This window comes from Urocitellus parryii, chromosome 7, assembly GCF_045843805.1.
Source record: "Urocitellus parryii isolate mUroPar1 chromosome 7, mUroPar1.hap1, whole genome shotgun sequence".
NCBI classification, from domain to species: domain Eukaryota; kingdom Metazoa; phylum Chordata; class Mammalia; order Rodentia; family Sciuridae; genus Urocitellus; species Urocitellus parryii.
In genome coordinates this window covers 127,822,165-127,842,640 of record NC_135537.1, presented here as the reverse complement: position 1 = coordinate 127,842,640, position 20,476 = coordinate 127,822,165, and the positions used below count along the sequence as shown (strand labels likewise).

Sequence of the window (20,476 nt, the reverse complement as noted above, 5' to 3'; positions counted from 1 at the left end):
CTAGCACATGGACACCTTGCCTGGGACATTCAGGAAGGTGTGCCCTGCAGGGCTGGGAGTAGCTCCTGTTTCCCAAACACGCTGTGATGTCTCAGGTTTTGAGAAGCCATACTGAGGGTGCTGTTGGCTCTTCTGTACCCTTTGCCTCTCTGAGCATTCCAGGTGGGCTGTGGTGTATCTGCTCATGACCGTGACCGACACAGCCATGCACAGGGCAAAAGAACCCCAGGCCAAGCTGTCAACAAAAGGCAGAGTCAGGAAGGGGTGCGGGGTTGTGATTCCAGGGCCTCTTGCTGAGGGTCAGCCTGGTAAAAAGCCATCCCCTGCTTCTACTCCATTTGGACCTGCATTGGTTTTTATTTTATTTTATTTTTTTTGTAAATCACAAATTCCAGAGACCAGACAATATGCTTTTGAGCCCAGGGATTGACAGAACCGATTCTGGAATCATCCTGCTGGGTTTACACCAGAAGACCCTGCCTCTTACTGTCTCGGTGACCTTGAACTGGTTGCTTTACTGGTTTGTGTAAGTTTCCTTATCTGCAAAACTGGACTAATACTCATGCTATCACACAGTATCCTTTTGAGGCATTCAATGAGTGAGATGATGATTAGCATCTGCTTTACCCCAAAGGGGTGTTTATATGTTTACATGATTATGGGATAGACAGAAGGGCTGTGTGACAGAGAAAGGGCCAATTCAGAGAAGACACAGATATGCAGAGCTAAGCAGACATGCTTCTGGGTGGATAATGATAATTAATATTATCATTGTTTGCTAGATGTCATGGTGAACCCTGCGTTACCTAATGTAACCTCACAGCAGCCCCTGCAAAGGGGGCACAATGAAGATCTCCACGTGACAGATGAGAAAGCTGAGACACAGAGTGAGTAACTTATCTATAGTCGCCCCTTCATGGGCCAGCCTGGATTTGGCTCCAGACCCTGTGACCCAAGAGACAGCGGTCAATTTACTGGGCTCTGCTGCCCGCTCATGCTAAGCACGTGGCTAACCAGGGATATTCCTCAGGGCTTGTGTAGGGCCTGGCTTTACCAAAGGTTTCCACTAGTGGATGTCCATTATTCTGATTTAAATGGGGCAGGATTATGAACATAGCTGAAGATAACCCCGGAGAGTGGGGAAATATTATTTGGGGAAAAAAAACACCAATTATCTATGGGGAAGGCTGTGTGTCCTGTGCGACTAGGTACAATTTAGGAAAAGAGGAGGGGGATTTCACGACGTGTCTCATGATCACATTAGGCAATTTGCTGCTGCAGCCCCCGAAAATGTGAGAACGTGCTGCAGATCCTGCAAAAAGGGCAGGGAGAGGGACTTCTGTGTTTCAATGGGAGACTGAGTTCAAGGACCCAGCGCTCCCCTCCACACCCAGTGAATTGAGAAGGCTAATGCACTCGGGTGGACACACAGGGCAAAGGGAATTGGAGAGGAGGCGGGAGAGATGGAAGGCACCTGGAGGAGGGATAACTCGGCTCCAACAAGGCAGGAAGTCTACTGGATTAGCCCCACCGAATCCTTGAGAGGTCAGCAATTTCAGGTACAAATATAGCACAAAAATGTCAGGGTACTGACACTAGGATGGTTGGCCCTGGGTTCTCCTCCATATCACATTCTCCTCCTGCCCCTGGGAGAGCTCAGTTTTATTGTTTGGACAAAGTGAAAGGAAGAAAGATTCTAGATTCAGAGACAGCAGGCTAAGTGGAAGGTAGGGGACAGTGGCAATCTGCAGACAGGAGGTTGCATGGAAATCTGCATGTGGAGTGGGAAGCTCTCCAGTGCCTTTCTCATACCTAACCCCAGAAATCAGCCGCCATGAAGACTCATTCCTCTTCTTTTAGGTGTTGGGTGGTTCCCCTCCAAGGTGGTTGCAGAGAAAGAACCTCTACAAACCAACAAGCACATGTGACTTTACAAGGTGGAATTTCCAGGAAAAAAAATGGCTTCATACTCAATCACATACAAAAAGGGCCCACAAGCAGATCAGTTCTGGTTCTGCTCGAGAGCTTCAATTATCCTTAAATATGACTTGACAGTCAAGGATGCCAGAATCTGAGGGAAAAACCCACCAATGAACAGGGGGGGAAATATCAATCAATCAATAAGAATTCTAAAGGAAAGAGATAATGCAAGATACTAGGAAACAGCAAGCCAAAAGACAACCCTTTGGTTGATATCTTCCGAGGGATAAAAAGATTTTGCATCTGTAAAGCTATATCAGATACTAGGAAAAAAGGAACAACTAGAAAACCAAGATGAGTTCTTGGTAATTAAAATGATTCCAAATAAGAATTCAATAGAAATGTTACAGGACATGCAAAGGAAACTTTTTCAAAAGAGTATAACAAAAAGAGAAAGAGATATAAGGAAATATGAGGAAAATACAAGGAAAGCAATAAGACATTGAGATAATTAACTCAAGAGACCTTGTTAGGTTACTACTTAACAAGAGTTCTAAGAAAACAGAAACCTGCAGGGAAGACATAATCAAAGAAGTAATACAAGAAATATTCCCAGAATTCTAGGACATGAATATTCACAGGAAAGAAGAATGAATGTGATGGAAAGAAAATCCTACCAAGGAACGTCGTCCAGACATTTCAGAAGAAAACAACAGGCCACCTACAAAAACCTACGAATTAGAATGGTATTGAATGCTGGACAGTAACAATATGCTAGAAGATGAGAAATCATTGTCTCCAAAATTCTAAGAAAAAATGATTATTGAGTAAGAATTCTGTACTTCACCAAACAATCAAGTCTAGAGCATTGAATAAATACATTTCCAGACCTGCAAGGAAAAAAAAATTGATCTCTCATTGAATCCTTTCTTAGGAAGCTACTTAAGGATGTGCTCCCACAAAACATGAACATACAATAAATAATGTACTACAATGGGACCTAGGAAATAGCACTGCAACATATAAATGAGTGGCAAAAGGCAGTCTTATGACAAAGGGAAGTCTCTAACAGCAACCAGTTCAGAAGAAAGCAGGAAGATGGGGGCCTTTGGGGGAACTGGAGGGGGATGGAATTGATAGATGGTTGTGCTTCCTATTAGTTGATTCTGAAAAGTATTTGCATATGTATATTTTATTAAAAATTAAGTAATTATAAGTAATAGGAACAAAACCTAAACCAAAACCAAATGATGCTGAAAACAAACAAAATTCTTCAGATTCTTATGTGGTTTGGGATTTGCTTCCATCTATAGCAACAGGAACTTGATACAAATTGGTTATAGATAAGAACCCACCTGAAATTTGTCTTTGCTTCACTGTGCCCAGGGCTGGTGATAACCCCTGGGGACCAGTGGCTGTAGTACAGAGAGAAGTCCTAAAGTGATAAACAGGTGGAGTTGTACAGAAAAGCATTCATAAAACTTAACATCTTCAGACTGGGATAAAGATAAAGACAAAGAAGAGTTTTAAACCTAATAAGTTATGCAGCATAAGGATCATAGCAACACAGGCATGTTCTCCTCCAGATAAGCCATAGCCTTATCTTTCCATTAGGCACAGGGGCTGGGTCTCCTCTCATTGAAGAGGAGTTCTAGCTCGGGGCACTCTCTGCCAGTCTGTGTTTAAATAATTAAAAGACAATGTCTCCATTTCTTGGGGACTTTGCTGTGTGCCAAGCATTTTTGCAAACATAACCTCTTCAAATCCCTATAAAACTATTTAAGGCAGATATCCTCATTTTACAGATAAGGAAACTGGGCTACAGAAAGGTCACAAAACCAACTCAAAGTCACAGGAGTAGCAGGTGTCAGCACCATGACCCATGTCAGTAGTCCTACAAGACTCCTGTGCACGGCTTGCTCATCCACCAGGATTGAGCACCAGGACAGAACAACTTACCAATATGACCAGCCATAGTCCCACGTCTGAGGCCTCCAATCTTCTGGCCCAAGGTTCACAGTGATTTGAAAAATGGTCGTGTACATCATGTGGGACACCATGCCCAGGAGCCCTGCACAAGGAAAGCTTTGTGAGCCATGCGTAAGAAAGCAACATGGTGGAAGAGCTCTCTACCTTGCATGAGTGGGAAGTTGGGAGTTCTCTAGTGCCCACAAAGTTCTTCACGATGCATCTGTGCTTAAACATCCTTTTACGTTCCATGTGGCATCTGATTTCTACCGTTGCAACTGAAGAGACATCCAGAAAGAGGCTGAATCACAATCAGGCAGGACCTCAGTGGATGCTGGGACCTGGGCAGGAGTCTCCAAGTGCCCTGGCTTTTTGCTATGAAGATCCAGAAGTTGAATTTTTATCACTGTATCCTCTGATAAGACTCAGGAAAGATGCTACACTCATCAAGCACAAAAGCCACGTGCAAATTAGATGGACACACTATAAACAGACTTGGTCCACCTGGAGAACTGGAAGGAGTAATTTGTTCTGGGTTCTTTCTTGGAGGATACACTCACGTAGGAGACCAAATTAAGTTGCTTTAAAGGTTGTTTAGAGAAAATAGAAGTAGAACCAAAAAAAAAAAAAGTAGTTCTTTACTTTTATGAAACATTGACACCCAATTTGGATAACAATTTTTTAAAAGCTTCCAATTTGTTCTGCATTTACTCTTTCTGTGTGTGTGTGTGTACCAGAGATTGAACCCAGAGGTGCTTAACCACTGAGCCACATCCCTAGGCCTTTTTTTGAAAAAAAAATTTGGTTAGAGACAGGATCTCACTGAGTTGCTTAGGGTCTCACTAAGTTGCCGAGGCTGACTTTGAACTTGCAACCCTCCTACCTCAGCCTCCTGAGTCTCTAGGATTACAGGCATGTGCCACCATGCTCAGATGCTCTCTAATTTGGTCATCACTATAATCTATATAATCTAGCCATGATAGCTAACTTATCGAGGTTAAATAACACAGCCCCTTAAGTAGTAAAGATTTGAACCTGGCAGGATTCTTCCATAGGTTGAGGCCTGACCACCACACTAAATGAGATGATTTCTGTTCTCACAGCCGGTGCACCCTCTTCTCTGGTTGTGACAAAGATATACTGATAAATCCTCATCTCCGTCTTTGCCTATCCCCTTTCTGTTCATCAGTCACAAGGCAACAATGCTTCTACCTGACGGAATTAATTTAGTGACTTACTCAGGGGAACGGTCATTCTGCTGAACTGGCTATGGACAGGAAGGAGTCAGCTTATTATTGGCAATGGGTACACCCAGCCTGAAGTATTGTGTTTCCCTTGGGGCAGGCTGAGGGGAATCTGCCTGTTCTACTGATGCTGCCGGAGAGTACCTGCGAATACCATGAGGATGGCTATTGAGGCATCCACCTTGAGCCAGTTGAACCCACAGCTGTGAAAGCTCATTCTAGAGCCCAGGAGGATGGCACTTGTCAGGATCAGAAAGACAACCAGGACCTCAGCCCCAATGCAGAGCCATAAAACACCTGCAAAATGAAAGGAGGACAGAAGTGCTGGGCATTTAGAACCCGTAAGTATTGAAAGGTTCAAACCTTTGATTTAGTTCACTTCTGTATTAGCTTATTTTCTGTTGCCATAATGAAATACCTGAGGTTGGATGCTTTATCAAGAAAAAGGCTTAGACCTGGTGCAGTGGCACATACCTGTAATCCCAGTGGCTTGGGAGGCTGAGGTAGGAGGATCGAGAGTTCAAAGCCAGCCTCAGCAAAGGCAAGGGGCTAAGCAACTCAATGAGACCCTGTCTCTAAATAAAATACAAAATAGGGCTCTGGGTGTGGCTCAGTGGTCCAGTGCCCCTGAGTTCAATCCCTGGTTACTCTACCTCCCTCCAAAAAAAATAATAAATAAAAAGGTTTATTTAGCTCACAGTTTTAGATGATGTAAGAGGCTGGTTCTTGCAAAGACCCCTGGGCTATACCATATCATGGTGGATAGCATCATGGTGAAGTAGGTACTAGAAGAAGAGATCACATGGCAAGAGAGGTGGGGAGGGACCAAGCGATCTCTTTTATTACAACTATCTTACAAGAACAAACTTAGGGTCAAACAAGAACTGCATTAATTTTCTTGCCCCAAGGACCTTAATACCTCCCACTCACCCCCACCTCTTATAGTCCTTCATCACCTCTAAAGGTCACCACACTAGAGGCCCAGCTTCCAAAACAAGAATCTCTGGTGGACATACTCAAGCCATTTCCAGACCACAGTGACTTGTGAAACAAACCACAACTCCTTGGAGTCAAAGTCACAGATCCTCAGAGAGTTGGCAAATAAAGGGGGCTCCTAGGACCCGGAGGAGATATTTCTAAAGACTGACCATAATTGGGAGGGGAAAACACTAAGCAAGACCCCAGGGCAGGACACGAGAGATAACTGGGATCCCGCTCCCCGGATCAAAACTTCACACATTGGTTTGATTTCAACAGAAGACACTGCCTCTTCCTTCTTGAAGACAGGCAAGCTTCAGCATGAGGACAGGAGTTTGAGAGCTATAGGGCCCTGTCTGGAAATACCCAAGCCCACTTAGTTCTGAGCAAGCAGCTCATTCACCCTCTGGATGGGATCCTGCCTGAGGCTTTTAGGAACTGTGTTGGACGTGGAGCGGAATGGGTAAAGGGGACAGGAAGGGAAACTGGTTGTGAAAGTCCTACTGTAGGGCAAGTTAGGTAGCAGGACATATCGATGAATGAATCACATGAGATCCATTCCATGTCTCCACGAAACTTCTTTTTCAGTCGGGAGAATAAATATGAAGAAAGTAATGACAAGTTGAACGAGTGACCTAGAGAAGAAAACGTGCTGTAGGCAGTGGTCATGCCAGGGATCATCTATTCCACTTCAGCCTGCATGGAGAGCTTCCCCCCATGGGAATGTTGATTCCAGGGAAAGTGGCAGAGGCTACCAATCAGAGCTTGTCCTCCCCGGGGAAGAGTTGGTCCTCTAATGTTTTCCAGCTCTCCTGGGCTATGGGGCATGTGGAGAGGTCTGTGGTTTTGGACTTTGGATGTGACTTCATGGGAAAACTATAAATGACTGTCTCATCTTTTCCCCCAGATCCAATAGAACAATAAAAATTGCTCAAATTTTGAGGAGTGCCCGTGGGCAGAACATGAGTACCTTGTTCTTCAGTTGGTACTACACTCCGGAAACTCCTACACCGTTCACCTATAAGATAAAGGGAAGGCAGTCATCAGTAGGGTCGAAGGAGACACTTAGGGGCAAATAGCGCTTAGAGTGCCTTGGTTCGTTTTGAATGAGAAAGAGGTGGTACGGAAGACAAGTTTTATGCTCATAAACATGTAATGATAACGTTGTCCTATTGAGCACAGGTTGGACAATGTGACCTTCTCCGGACAATGAACTGTGAACAGAAATGAGGGGGTCTGAAGTTTTAAAAGCCAATGAACTGTTCACTGGTTCTTGTTCCTTTGTCTCTGTGATCACAGACGCACAGGTCAAGATGACATCTCTATCAGCCGGGGTCCCTGAATGGCTACAGTGAGGAGATACCATATTGACCTGAAAAATAAAGATAGAGTGAGCAAGAAATAAATGTGTTGATTTAAATCACTGTCATTTTAAGGGATTTTTTTTTTGTTATTGCAGCATAACTTAGCCAATCCAGACTGATCCTGCAAACAAGAACAAGGGCTCTGATTCATATCACAGCATCCACTGTGATATGAATCTCAAGTCATTTTTTTGTGGATAAAGTATGAACATTTTAATGATTTTTTAAAAGTGAAATCGAGCAGATTTGGAACCATCTAAGACTTTTAATAAGTAAGTGACCCAGGCTTGTATGCCATCATACTTTCTCGACTGTAAAAGAAAGGCAGGAGTTATTGTGTGTGTGTGCTAGGTATCCTCAGACCTTCTGCCAGACTCATTCATATACTCTGGGCAGGGTGGGGTGCATGGGGTGTGCTCTGCATGAGTGTCAGCCGCCATGTTGTCTGTGTTGATGGAAAAGCTTGAGTGGCTGCTTTAGACATGCAGTCCCCTTGAAAACACCAAATCTACAGATATCTACTTGGTGTGCAGATGAAGCCAAATTCTGGTCTGGGGGAGAGGACCTGAGGAAAAATGATTGCACAGGACAATACGGGAAGAGGCAGTATCAGTATCACACCCAGGTGTGCAGAGGACCCCAGCTGTCCCACTACATCCCCAATGTCATGCAAACCCAGGGCAGTAAGAAAGGTGCCCAGGACACAGGGATCTGCTTCAGTTTGACCTAAAGCAGAGCAAACCAAGAAAGTAAAGGGGCATAATTCAAGACTCTTCAAAAGAATGATTTTCTTACCTCTAAAATAGATTCAATGCTCACTGTACCCCATAGTCACCTTGCTTTGAACATTAAATGAGATACATGGAAGTTGCTATCACAGTTACTATACACTGAAACCTTATTGGAACAAAATTATATATATATATATATATATTTTTTTTTTTAAATGTGGTTAGCAGTTATCATCGCTAATTCCTGGACTCTGAGTATTCTGAGTGCAGGGATCATGCCCACTATCTTTTTTTTTTTTTTGAAAGAGTGAGAGAGAGAAAGTGAGAGAGAGAATTTTTTTTTAATATTTTTTTTTTTTTAGTTTTCGGCGGACACAACATCTTACTTGTATGTGGTGCTGAGGATCGAACCTGGGTCTCATGCATGCCAGGCGAGCGCGCTACCGCTGGAGCCACATCCCCAGCCCATGTCCACTATCTTTGCTGGAAGTTTCCAGGAACAAAGGGAAGTTTGGGAATTGTTTTTAGGTCTCAGAAAAATCATTTTTCTTTTATAAGGAGAAAATCCTGGAACTTAACATTCCTGTTCCAGAACTCACAATAGCTTGCTATTTCCTCTGGCAGAGCTGAAATTTCTCCTGTGGGCTTTTGTGTCCTGCCTCATTCAACCTGACTTCCCACAGAGCTCTTTTTTTTTTTTGCTTTCTTAGCATAACCCAGTTTTCACCTGCACCTCATCAGGGTCACCTGGTGACTTTGTCCTTCTGGGATGCTGTAACACATGCACATAGTCTGGGTGGCTTAGCAATGACAGAAATTGACTTCTCCATTCTGGGGCCTGGAAGTCCGAGATCAGGATGCCTGCGGCTCGATCAGGATCTGGTGAAGCCTGTCTTCCTTGTCCGTCTCCTCACATGGCAGAAACAGCTGGCCAGCCGCCTGGACTGTTCTCATAAGGCAGTATCAGTATCACATCCAGGTGTGCAGAGACCATTCACGAGAACTCCACCCTCATGACCCAATTACCACCTACAGGCCCTCCATCCAATACCATGGCCCTGGGATGAAGATTTCCACATAAAAATTTGGGAGGACAGCACCATTGAGTCCACAGTGCATGGGAAGGAGCAGGTACATGTTTAAAGGTCATGAACCTTAAGGTTTATCCCAAGCGCCCACGGGCCTCCGCCCTTCCACCTCAGCATGGCTCCTCTGCGAAGCTCGAGGAAGAACAGAAACAAAAGCCATTTATGCTGAAAACCATTTGCTGAAATACTTTTTTACCTGAATGTCTAGCAATTGGACAGATATACGTGGTCACAATGACAAAAAGTCATCTGAGTTCCCTCAATGTAACTAGGGAGGTCCCCATGGCACTGGGGACATCTCAACACTCACACCGTGCTCTCTGGAAGAGCTCTTTAGAGCTGATATAGTACTCTTTGTTCATGTCACCACATGTCACCTCATCAGATCCTAACCACAGCCCCGTGAGTACAGCCAGCCGCAGGAGCAGCCTAGGGACTGTGGATAACATGTGGCATTTATTTTTATTTTTTTAAAGAGAGAGAGAATTCAGTTTTCGGTGGACACAACATCTTTATTTTACTTTTACGTGGTGCTGAGGATCGAACCCAGCACTGCGAGCGTGCCAGGCGAGTGCATTACCACTTGAGCCACATCCCCAGCCCATGTGGCATTTAAATCTAAGAGGCCTGGCCTCTATGCCTAGTTCTACCACATTCAGGAATCATAGGAAGTTTCCTGACCTCTCTGAGCCTTGCTTTCTTCATCTGCAAAACTGCTAATAATAAAAGTTCTCCAATAAGAAAGTTGTGAAAGTATTTTTATAAATCACCAGATACATTCTTGTTTGTTTAATTATTGACAAAGGCCAATAGAAGTATCTCTGTTTTACAGATTTGGAGGCCAGACTCAAATAGGTTGGTAGAGTCAGGAATTGAAAATGGGGTCTCCCTGATGGGCATAGTGACACATGCCTAGAATCCCAGTGGCTTGGGAGGCTGAGACAGGAGAATCATGAGTTCAAAGCCAGCCTCAGCAACAGCGAGGTGCTAAGCAACTCAGTGAGACCTTGTCTCTAAATAAAATAGAAAATAGGGCTGGGGATGTGGCTCAGTGGTCGAGTGCTCCTGAGTTCAATATCCGGTACTGCACCCCCTCCCCCCAAAAAAGAAAATAGGGTTCTCCCACTTGAGACTCAGTACCTTTTTCTACATCACTGATCACTACCTGCTATTGTTATGGGCTGGGCTATATGGGAAATGACCAAACAGACTCCATTTTGCACTGAAATTCCATATCACGTAAGACATGCTTCTCCCATGGGAAAGCCCCACCTCTGTACCCATTAATAGTCACCTAGCATAGCAATTCTTATGCAACGTAAAATCATTCTCTTTGCTCTTTTTCTTGGGCAGTGTACCTTGTCAGAGATTGATTGTCTAGACGTTAGTAACCATTTTCTAACTTGTACTCAACTAGGGTCATTTCGACCCACTTCCTTTCTGCTTGCTTGCTGCTATGCCAACCTGGAAAGTCCTGTAGGAAATACCAATGAACTCAGTGAATTGTCTCATTAACTGCCCAATTCAGCTTCTGTACTTGCTTGCTTACATTGGCTAAACCCCCAAATGTCCCTTTTGTATTTTTTTGGCTTAAATGTGAGGCCAACTGAAGACGGGCGCATCACTCTGACTATCTTGTTCTTTGGAGAGCAGGCTTAATTGGAATGACACTGTGTGGTCTGGAGTTATTTGAAGGTCTCTGTATTGGTATAACACACTCTCTCTCTCTAATGCACAGAGGAATGCATTAGTCTGTTTTCTGTTGCTATCACAAAATACCTAAGGTTGGGTACATTATTAAAAAAGAGGTTTATTTGGTTTCCAGTTTTGTGGTTTCCAGAGCATCGTGGCAGTTTCTGCTTAGCTCTAGGGAGAGCTTTCTGTCTACATCACAGCATGGCAGACAGTGGAAGTGTATGTAAAAGAGGGAGAGAATAAACACATGGCAAGACGGGAAGCGCAAGGAATTTCAGGCAAGGTTGGTTCTTTTTATAACAACCTGATCTCTCAGGAACTACCCAGGGCCCCACACAGAATACACTAATCTGTTCTAAGGGTGGCTTCCCCAATGACCTATGACCCTTTGTCAGGCCCCACCACATAACGATTCCTCTGCCTCAACACCACCACCCTGAGGACTAGGCTTCCAGTACAAAATACCTTAGGTGTTTTGTTATAGCAACAGGAAACAGACTAATACATTCTTCCACACTCTGGGGGACACTCAAACCATGCCCAAAGCATAGCAAGGAGTAAGGATCTCTCTTGTCTTCTGAGGAGAGCTGCCTTTTCAAAAGAGTAGAGAGGCCAGGAGCAGAGCCAGGGGCAGGGCACAGAGCCGGTGGAGGCCAGCCGTGCAGATTAAGGGAATTCACAATAGCTTAGAAGGGTGAGTGTAGCTTGGGGCCAAAGAGTCAGACCACAGTGACCCCTTGATTAACTCGAATCCTCAGAAATGGTGTTCCTTTTGAATAAAGCCAGCAGGATTAAAAGGAAAAATCTTTATAAATCCCATGAAGCCAGAGAGACGGGTGTTACATAGCTTGGCGGCGCTTGGTGGCCAAGCAGCACAGCAAGCCAACCCTAGGAGATGGTGCCCAAGTCCTGGGAGCTGGACGGTGCCATCCCCAGTCAGCTCGGCCTTCCCATCTGGGGTGCATAGGTCCTCCTCTCCTTGAACTTTTGGAGATTGTTAGATAACAGCATAGGATCTAAAATCAACATATTTTCTTGGTTCAAGGACTGGCCTAAGGACAAGAACATCTAAGCATTGCCTCCACCTGGAATTTTTATTTCATATCCTTGTTTTAGAATATGGGAACAAAGAAATGGTCTCCCTTTAAAGGTCTGGGGGGAGAAAAGGCAGAACTATTGAAGGTGGCTTGTACAGTGGAAGTCCTGAAATAGTGCTCCAGGTCAGGGTTTCCTGGGTATTTCAGTCAGCTTCTTCACTGGTGTGACCAAGAGACCTGACAAGAACAATTCAAGGGGAAAAAGTTTATTGGGGGGCTCACAGTTTCAGAAGTCTTAGTCCATAGAAGGTTGGCTTCATTCCTTGGAGCTCTAGGGGAGGCAGAACATCATGGTGGAAGAGAGTGGTGGAAGAAAGTGGCTCAGAACATTGCACCAGGAAGCAAAGAGAGTCCAGGCTCAGCTCACAAAATATACATCCCGAAGGCACACCTCCAATGACCCACCTCCCCTAGCCACACCCCACCTACCTACGGTCACCACCCAGTTAATCCCTATCAGTGGATTAATGCACTGATTGGATCAGGGTTCTCATAACCCAATCGTTTCACCTCCAAACCTTTTTGCATTGTCTCACGCCTGAGCTTTCGGGGGACACCTCACATCTAAACCATAATCCTGGGAGAGTCAACTTTTAGACAGGTGGGGCTGTTTTGGAAGGAAGACACCCAGGGTGACCTCATGGGACAGCAGAACTGGGGGTGCCAGGATACCCTGGATTTGTTCAGGGCTGAGGAGTCTCCTTCCCTGGCTGGATGCTCACAGTCAGGAAGATATCGTTATTTCTTCCTTCTTGATAAAGAGAGGTCAATATTTAGAGACCTTGATGACCTTCTTAGACTCAGAAATGGGTCAAATGTCAGCAGAGGATTTTTAGGTTGATGGGCACAACATGATTCATTGAGACTTATTAGAGCTGCTGCCCTTCCACTGAGCAACTGTGGCCCTTCTCTCCAAAACACTATTGGGTCCCTTTCCATTTACCTCCAGACCTAACCTCCCCCCTCCCTTTTTTTTTCCTTATGCCCCAAATCTCCCAGACCCTGTGGCAAACTCAATAAAATAGCAGATATTTGGAAAGTGTATTTTCTAGCGGGGACTCCAGGTTATACTCTGTTGCAAACATATTTTGTTGGGCTCATGCAATGTTCCAAAGACATTTTGAAATTGGGACATTTTATTAAAAAAAGGTCGAATATTTTATTTCATTTGAAAAATTAGAGGATCTGACTGCATTGGGTTCACAAGTACCAGAAGCAGGAAATTTCAAGGGTATTGGCCATCCCAGATTTTTCGCCCATTTTTATCATCTCCTCCTATAGACAAGTGTTTGAGTCTGCACCTTTTGATATATAGCTTTTTATTTATCCTCTAATATGTTTGATATCCGTTTATTTTCTATTAAGGAAAAAATCAATTCTAAACTTCTTGCTTTAGGGAAATCTAGAGGTAACAATATGTCTTCGGGGAATGATGTGAAAAGTGTTCTGGGGAAGATATCGTTATTTCTTCCTTCTTGATAAAGTGAGGGCAATATTTAGAGAACTTGATGACCTTCTTAGACTCAGAAATGGGTCAAATGTCAGCAGAGGATTTTTAGGTTGATGGGCACAACATGACTCATTGAGACTTATTAGAGCTGCTACCCTTCAGCTGAGTTTTGTGTAGGGTGGGGGGTGGGCAGGAAAAGTCAGAACAAAGAGTTCCACATCCAGCTCTGTCAGTCTCTTCAATGGGTCACTTGTACCTCCAGGACTCAGTTTTCCCATTTGTATAATGACTCTATTGTCGTAGGTAAGCCTTTTTCAAAGTGTGCTCCACCAGTCTTGCCAAATGTTAATACATACACACACACACACACACACACACACACAAACACACACAAACAAACAGATATGCACATACATATAAAATAAAGATGATATATTGGAAAACATTGGGATATGTCATATTAATCAGTTTTCTCACAGAGATTTCGGTATGCTAATGGATATTATGAATTTTCAAGAAGAAAATATAAAATGCAATATTTTCCAAATATGTCTATCAAATTCTACTTTTTTAAAATAAAGAGCATCTCAAGAGGCATCTCGGTGATGTAAACTTTTTTTTTCTTCTCCCAATGCTGGGGATCAAACTTAGGGTCTTGCGCACATTAGGTAAGCAAGCACTCTGCCACTGAGGTACACCCTCAGCCCTCTGTGGGGGAATCTTTAGCAACGTACAGTGAAGCATTTGTTTAGATCCTTTCCTGTCCTGACATCAAAAAATGTAGTCACACATCAATCAAAAAGGGTTCAAGAGACATACCCTTATTTCTACTTGGTGTTGTACATGAACCAGTGAGAACAGCAGCCCTCCTTGGAATTCAGTGGGTGTCTCTGATGATATAGGAAAAACCCTCAGTAGTGTGATCCAGGTGAAAGTGGTATGATCCAGGTGAAGGTGGTGTGATCCAGGTGAAGGTGGTATGATCCAGGTGAAAGTGGTATGATCCAGGTGAAGGTGGTGTGATCCAGGTGAAGGTGGTGTGATCCAGGTGAAGGTGGTGTGATCCAGGTGAAGGTGGTGTGATCCAGGTGAAAGTGATGTGTGTGCGTGTGTGCACTCTCTGTGGGTTGGCAGGAGTGCCATGAGGCTTCCTCTAGAGGAAGGAGCATCAAAGATCTCTGAACTCTACTTTCATCTGTTGTTTTACCCTGAGAAGAGTCACCACCTCACACACATGCTGGTTGATTTTTTATCAGAAATCTCGGGACAGTTTATACCCTCCACCTGCTCAGCGTTTCTGTGACAGTGGGAGGTACGTGCCTTATGATATGCAGGAGGCCAGGTGACACAGCTGCTTCCAGTCCTCCCCAAGTGTCTAGATCCATGCAGAATTGAACCAGGGCCTTGTGCATGCAAGGCCAGCACTCTACCAACTGAGCTATATCCCCAGCTGCCCTGGGTGCAAACCTTCAAGTCCTGATGCCCGGGGGCACTGACCAATTATGGCCTTCAGTCTGGCATCATAGGGCCAGGTCTCGCAGTAACTTGGGCATTACCCCAGCTCAGATAGCAAGGCATGGCTCCAGGTATAGGCGTCACCCATGGGGGTTGAGCTACACTCACTTATTCCTTTGTAATCCTACCCCTTTGCCCTGTTTGGGATAGAATGTTCCATGGACCCTCCCTTTGTGTGTCCCCTTCTCTTGCTCTGCCTTTGATCCCCACTCAGCACATGAGATGGGTGTGGCTTTCCTAGATGTCAGTCTGCTGAAGCTAGACTCAACCCCCTGAAACTGTATCCCTTGCCTCATTTGAATGGCTTCTCCCCAAAAAAGGGTGCAGCACATGCTCCTCAGTCTCTCTCTCTCTCTCTCTCCATGGACCCCTAAGGGTCAGAGGAGCCATCACAGGACCCAAAGAAAAAGGCATTTCTCTGTCTCTGTGTGATGATTTCGTGCAGCCCAGTTCACCTGGAATGACCCTGAGTGTTCAGTCATGCGACATGACACCCAGAGCCTCTCTAGTTAGACTTCTTCTAAGGAACATTGTCCTGTTGAGTTGCCTGCACTAGAGTGACAGTGACCTTGTGTTGCAGGGAGCAGATGCTGCCTTAGGAGACATGGAAGAGCCACGCCAGTCCTGTTCTTCTTCCTGTTCCTCCGGAGGCTTCCTTCTTAACCCTGCAACACTCCTGTTCTGGTGCAGTATCTAAGCTCTGCTGCTTCTGACCTTGGGTCGCTGTCTTCTTGGAATGACCTCACCTCCAATCTCCATCTGTTAAATCACACTCACCGACGAGGCACGGAGGCCATCTCCTTTACAAAGCCTTCCCCATTTCCGCAGCTGTAAATAAGCTCTCCCTCCTTCCCATTTCCCTAGCACAGGTGAGCCTTCTTCATAACCATCCATGTTCTTCCTTGTTTCACTCGGATCTTAGCTCTCTCCCACTGGGTCCTGAGCTCTCAACTCCCTTACCTCTGTAACCTCCACTTGCCTACCCCTGTGCCAATGCCTAAATGATTTGTAGTGAAGTTCCTCCACACTGCGCCAAAACTCCTCTTGCCAGTGAACTTTTCTGTGCCTTGGAACTTGCTTCCCTCATTTGAGTGTGTGTCAAAATCACCAGGGAAGCTTATTAGAAAGACTAATACCACTAGATAAAAGAGAGAATTGAGTAGAATAAAAATACTAACACTATGAGAATGGGAAAAGAAAAGGCAATGAGAAACCCCAGGAAAAGCCAAAGTCAACAATTAACGTAATCAAAACTCCATCCAGGATTGTAGAGTGAACAATATCTGTACAGCCAAAAATGAGTTATTGCTTTACCAATTTAAATAGAACAGTAATATTTTATGAAGGAAGATGGCAGAGATATGTGGGACGTTGTAGTATGAGAGAATTAAGGTTTTTTTTTATTATTACAGAAACTTAATAAATAATGTCCAAAATGAAACAATCAAGTTAAAGGCGGCTTCTCTTGAAGGGTAGGACTAAGTAATGAGGAAGGATTAGGGACTGATGGTTTTTCTTATAAGCCTTTCAAAATGAATTGATCTCTTATCTATGAGAAAATGTCATTTTGGTTAAAACTTTTTTTTTAAAAAAAAAGAATGCATGTTTCTGGACCCACCCTAAACCTATGGAATTAGAACCTCCAGGGCTTGGTACCTGGGTGATTCTGGTTCACACCAACATTTGATAACGGGTGTGGCCTTTTACATATAGCTATGGAAATAGAAGTAGGCAGTCCTCAGAGGGGGACTTGAAAAAGGGAGTAGAAGCTTCCAAGTAATTTGTCTATGGATTTGGTGTCTATTGTTGCCAACCTCAAAATATGGGATTGTCTTGGGAATCCTTGAGGATTAGGGTCACAGACCTCTTGCATTTGACCATAAAGGTAGTGCTGTCCTTCTACAAGACCTTTACGGTAAGGTGCCCCTGGGGGTTCAATCCACAGTACCAAAAAAACCAAAAAAACAAAAACAAAAAACAAAACAACAACAAAACCCCAAAACCTTTTAAATCTCTAAAGTTAAACAAAACAAAACAAAACTGCCCCAGACTTTTACCATCATTGGAGCATCATAGGAATTGATCACTGAGCTAAGAACTTTATGGCCTTATAGAAAGATAGCACTACCCATGAAGAGAGGAGTTGGAAGGCCCCTGCAGTAATCTTAATAGCCGAGGGAGTAGTCTTAACAGCTGTGCAAGCTGAAACTCTCTGAGCCTTGGTTTCCTTGTTTATGAGCTGAGGAATAATATATGCCTTGCAGGGTTATTTCAAGGAGTACCTGAGATAAGCGTCTAATTTGTTAAGGATCATGCTTTGGTAGATGATGTGGGAGATGCTCCCATGATTGTAAAAGTCTATTTTGTTTTTTAATAGTACTCGGGACTGAATCCCAGTCACTTTACCCCTGAGCAACATCCCCAGTCCTTTTTGCTTTTTATTTTGAGACAGCATCTAGCTAAGTTGCTGAGGGTCTCGCTCAATTGCTCAGGCTGGCCTTGAAGTTGAGATCCTCCTGCCTCAGCCTCCAAAGTCATTGGGATCTTAGGCACACACCACTGCGCCTGGATGTATAAGTCTGTTTTTGAAGAGAACCTTCTGTTCCAAGACCCCTTAAAAGTACAGGAGAAATATCAGGGATGTAGTTTAGGGTTGGGTGGGTCCAACCTTTGATCCTCTAGGGATTGGGTGACAACGACAAAGGGTAAAAGCTAATGTTCAATAATCACTTAAAAGGTGTCAGGCACTGTTGCAAGAACTATATATGAATCTCGTCATTCAAACTTTTCAATAACTCTCCTGAGATAAGTACTGCCACCGTTCCCATGTTATAGATGAGAAACCTGAGGGTCAGAGGACATTGTTTAAGAAAGCATTGACAATCTATGGCACAGCCAAGATGCAAACCCAGGTGACTTGGCTCCAGAGCACCCCCTTGTGGCCACCATCCTGCACCTGTGCCCCCTGGGACCCTGCAGACCGAGCTCACCTGTGCTGTTGAGGTTCTCCTCGCAGGATTCCCAGAGCCCCACGTGGAGCCGGCGCTGAATAAATTTATCGTCCCCTATTTCCCAAATATACAGGACCACCTGGCTCTCGTCCTTGGTGCCATAGCTGCTGTTGGGCCGTCTGAAGTGAATGCAATTCTTCCCGTGCAGCTGGTCGAGGCACAGCGGCTTCGTGACCTTCCGTGCCCCTTCACACCAGTAGCTGCTGCTCACAGCGGTGAGGGAGAGGGCGAAGGCCAGGCAGATGGGGAGGAGGGTCAGTGCCTGCTGCTGCCTGGCCCTGTCCATGACTGAATGAGGTGCTCGGCTGCAGGCTGAGCTGTGGGGCCAGTTCCTCCCCTCTTTATCATGGTCCCCACTCCTCAGCCCTGCCATCTGGCGTCCTGACAGTCCCCTCAGGTCCCCTGGGAAATCAGAGTGCTCTCCGGTGTGCTGCATCCACGTGAGCATGGTGGCGGGAGAGGGCTACACTCAAATGAACACAGAACTGGGACACAGGGTTGAACCTTCAGCCCTCCCCGGGATGGAGATGTGCAGGACGGCAGTGCTTGATTTTAAAAACTTGTGGTGAAATAGACATAACATACAATTTACCGTCTTGACCATTTGGAGCGTGCAGTTCAGTGGCATTGAATATGCACACGCTATTGGGCAACCACACTACCATCCACCTCCAGAACTCTTGCAAAACTGAAATGTGGCACTCACTCACCAGTACTTTTGCAGAAACTTTTTCAGCAAAATAATATTCCATTGGGTTTATTATATCACATTTTTAAAAAATCTGTTTCTCCATTGATGGACACTTGGATTGCTTCTGCCAGTTATTGTGGAGAGCACTATTTTTTGTTTGTTTGTTTGTTTTGTGATGTTGTGGCTGGAATCCAGGTGCGTGCTAGGCAGGCACTCCACCACTGAGTTACATTATCAGCCTTTTCCCAATTTTATTATGAGACTAAGTGGCTCAGGTTGTCCTCAAACTTGAGATCCTCCTGTCTCAGCCTGCTGAGGGGCTGGGATGACAAGTGTGTGCCATTGGGTGCAGCTGAGAGTGCTGGTTTTGACTCAAGTCCAGGGTCCATTTGGATGGGTGTCTGGGTGGGTCTTCCACACCTTGCCATTTGCATGGAGCAGGGTCCTCACTATTAGATTACAGTACAGGACATTCTGAGGACTCCATGGGCTTGCTTCTTACCCAGCCCTATATAGAGAGACAATGCAGAGGACAGCTGCCTTGTGCAGGGACTCTGAGATGGGAGGTACAGGCAGGCTGTGCAGAATGGGGAGGCTGGCATAGACTCCACTTGGGTGCAGAATTCACCATCCTGGAGCCTAGATACTGACAGAACCCTCAGCACCATCACTAATGTCCCTTTGAAGGTGTCTGACAGGTGCAGTGATGCTGAAGGTCCTTCAGGAACTCTCTCAGTGCAGGTGTGTGGGGAGGCTGGGCATCCTCCCTGAGTGCCCTTCTCTGGGATGGGATTGGGGTGAGGTATGGAGGATCTCAGAGCCTACAGAGCATCTATTGCCATTTACTTAAGCCTCGGGAATTTAAAAAAAAACTCTATGGGGATGGCAAAGGAAAGGCAATTAAAAGCTCCAGGAAAAGTAAAAAAGCTATACAAGAATGGTAAGAAGCCTGAGATGAGGAAGCAATGGAGGGGGTGGGGGCAGAATATTCTGTGTGGCATCCAAAATATGCAGGGTCTTGATTACATGTTAGATCCTGAAGACCCCCAGATATAACCAAGGATCTACCTGCCTGAGAGAGTAGGCGAGACGTGTGCGTTCCTCCTACTACGTGGGTGCTTTTCCGCTGGAAAGCCTGAGAAACTGCGTCCAGGGCTCTGCAAACCATGGGCGCCTATGCATGCTGGTGGCTGCCCTCTCTTGGCAAGAAGCTTTACAGCATTTTTGCCGCTAGATGGCATCCATCCAACGAGAGGGGAAGTCGAGTGTGGACCTGACACCTGTTCCTTTGGGAAAAGAATGTTTTAGAGAAAAAGTTTGAAGAGGGGAGATAGGAGATTCCCACAAAGCAGGCACTTTCTTTACCAGCCGGGCACTTGGAGGATCGTCCTTACTGTGCAGTTACAGTTATAGCTTTCCAACTATAGCCAGTGTGTCTGAGCCCATCCCTTGGGGACTTTCCTCCTCCTCTAGCACTTCATCCTGCTCTCTGCTATACACAAGAGAGGACCACATGGATTCCAGAGCTCTGTGCCATCCTAAGAGTCCACACTGGGGCTCTTTGTTAGGATCAAACTTTGTACTACTGAGGTTTAAAATCTTCCTATGTGGGGTTCCACAGGTTTCTGTTAAGTAGTGGTCACCTGTCCCCTCCCCTCCCTACCCCAAGTTTCAGAATTCAGAGTGAAGTTGGCCAAGATGGGTTGACTTAAATGGAGACAAGG

The 20,476-nt window shown here is 45.0% G+C and overlaps 1 protein-coding gene across 1 annotated transcript; it reads right to left on the bottom strand.

Annotated features, from left to right (window-relative positions):
* On the bottom strand, window positions 1-18,347 carry Gsg1l2 (GSG1 like 2). The gene is made up of 5 exons (XM_026390682.2): window positions 18,041-18,347; window positions 7,081-7,128; window positions 5,277-5,429; window positions 3,880-3,991; window positions 1-235 (listed from the first exon to the last, which is right to left on the bottom strand). The coding sequence occupies exons 1-5, from the start codon at window positions 18,345-18,347 to the stop codon at window positions 1-3; spliced, it is 855 nt and encodes a 284-aa protein (XP_026246467.2).
* Window positions 18,348-20,476: the final 2,129 nt, after the last annotated feature.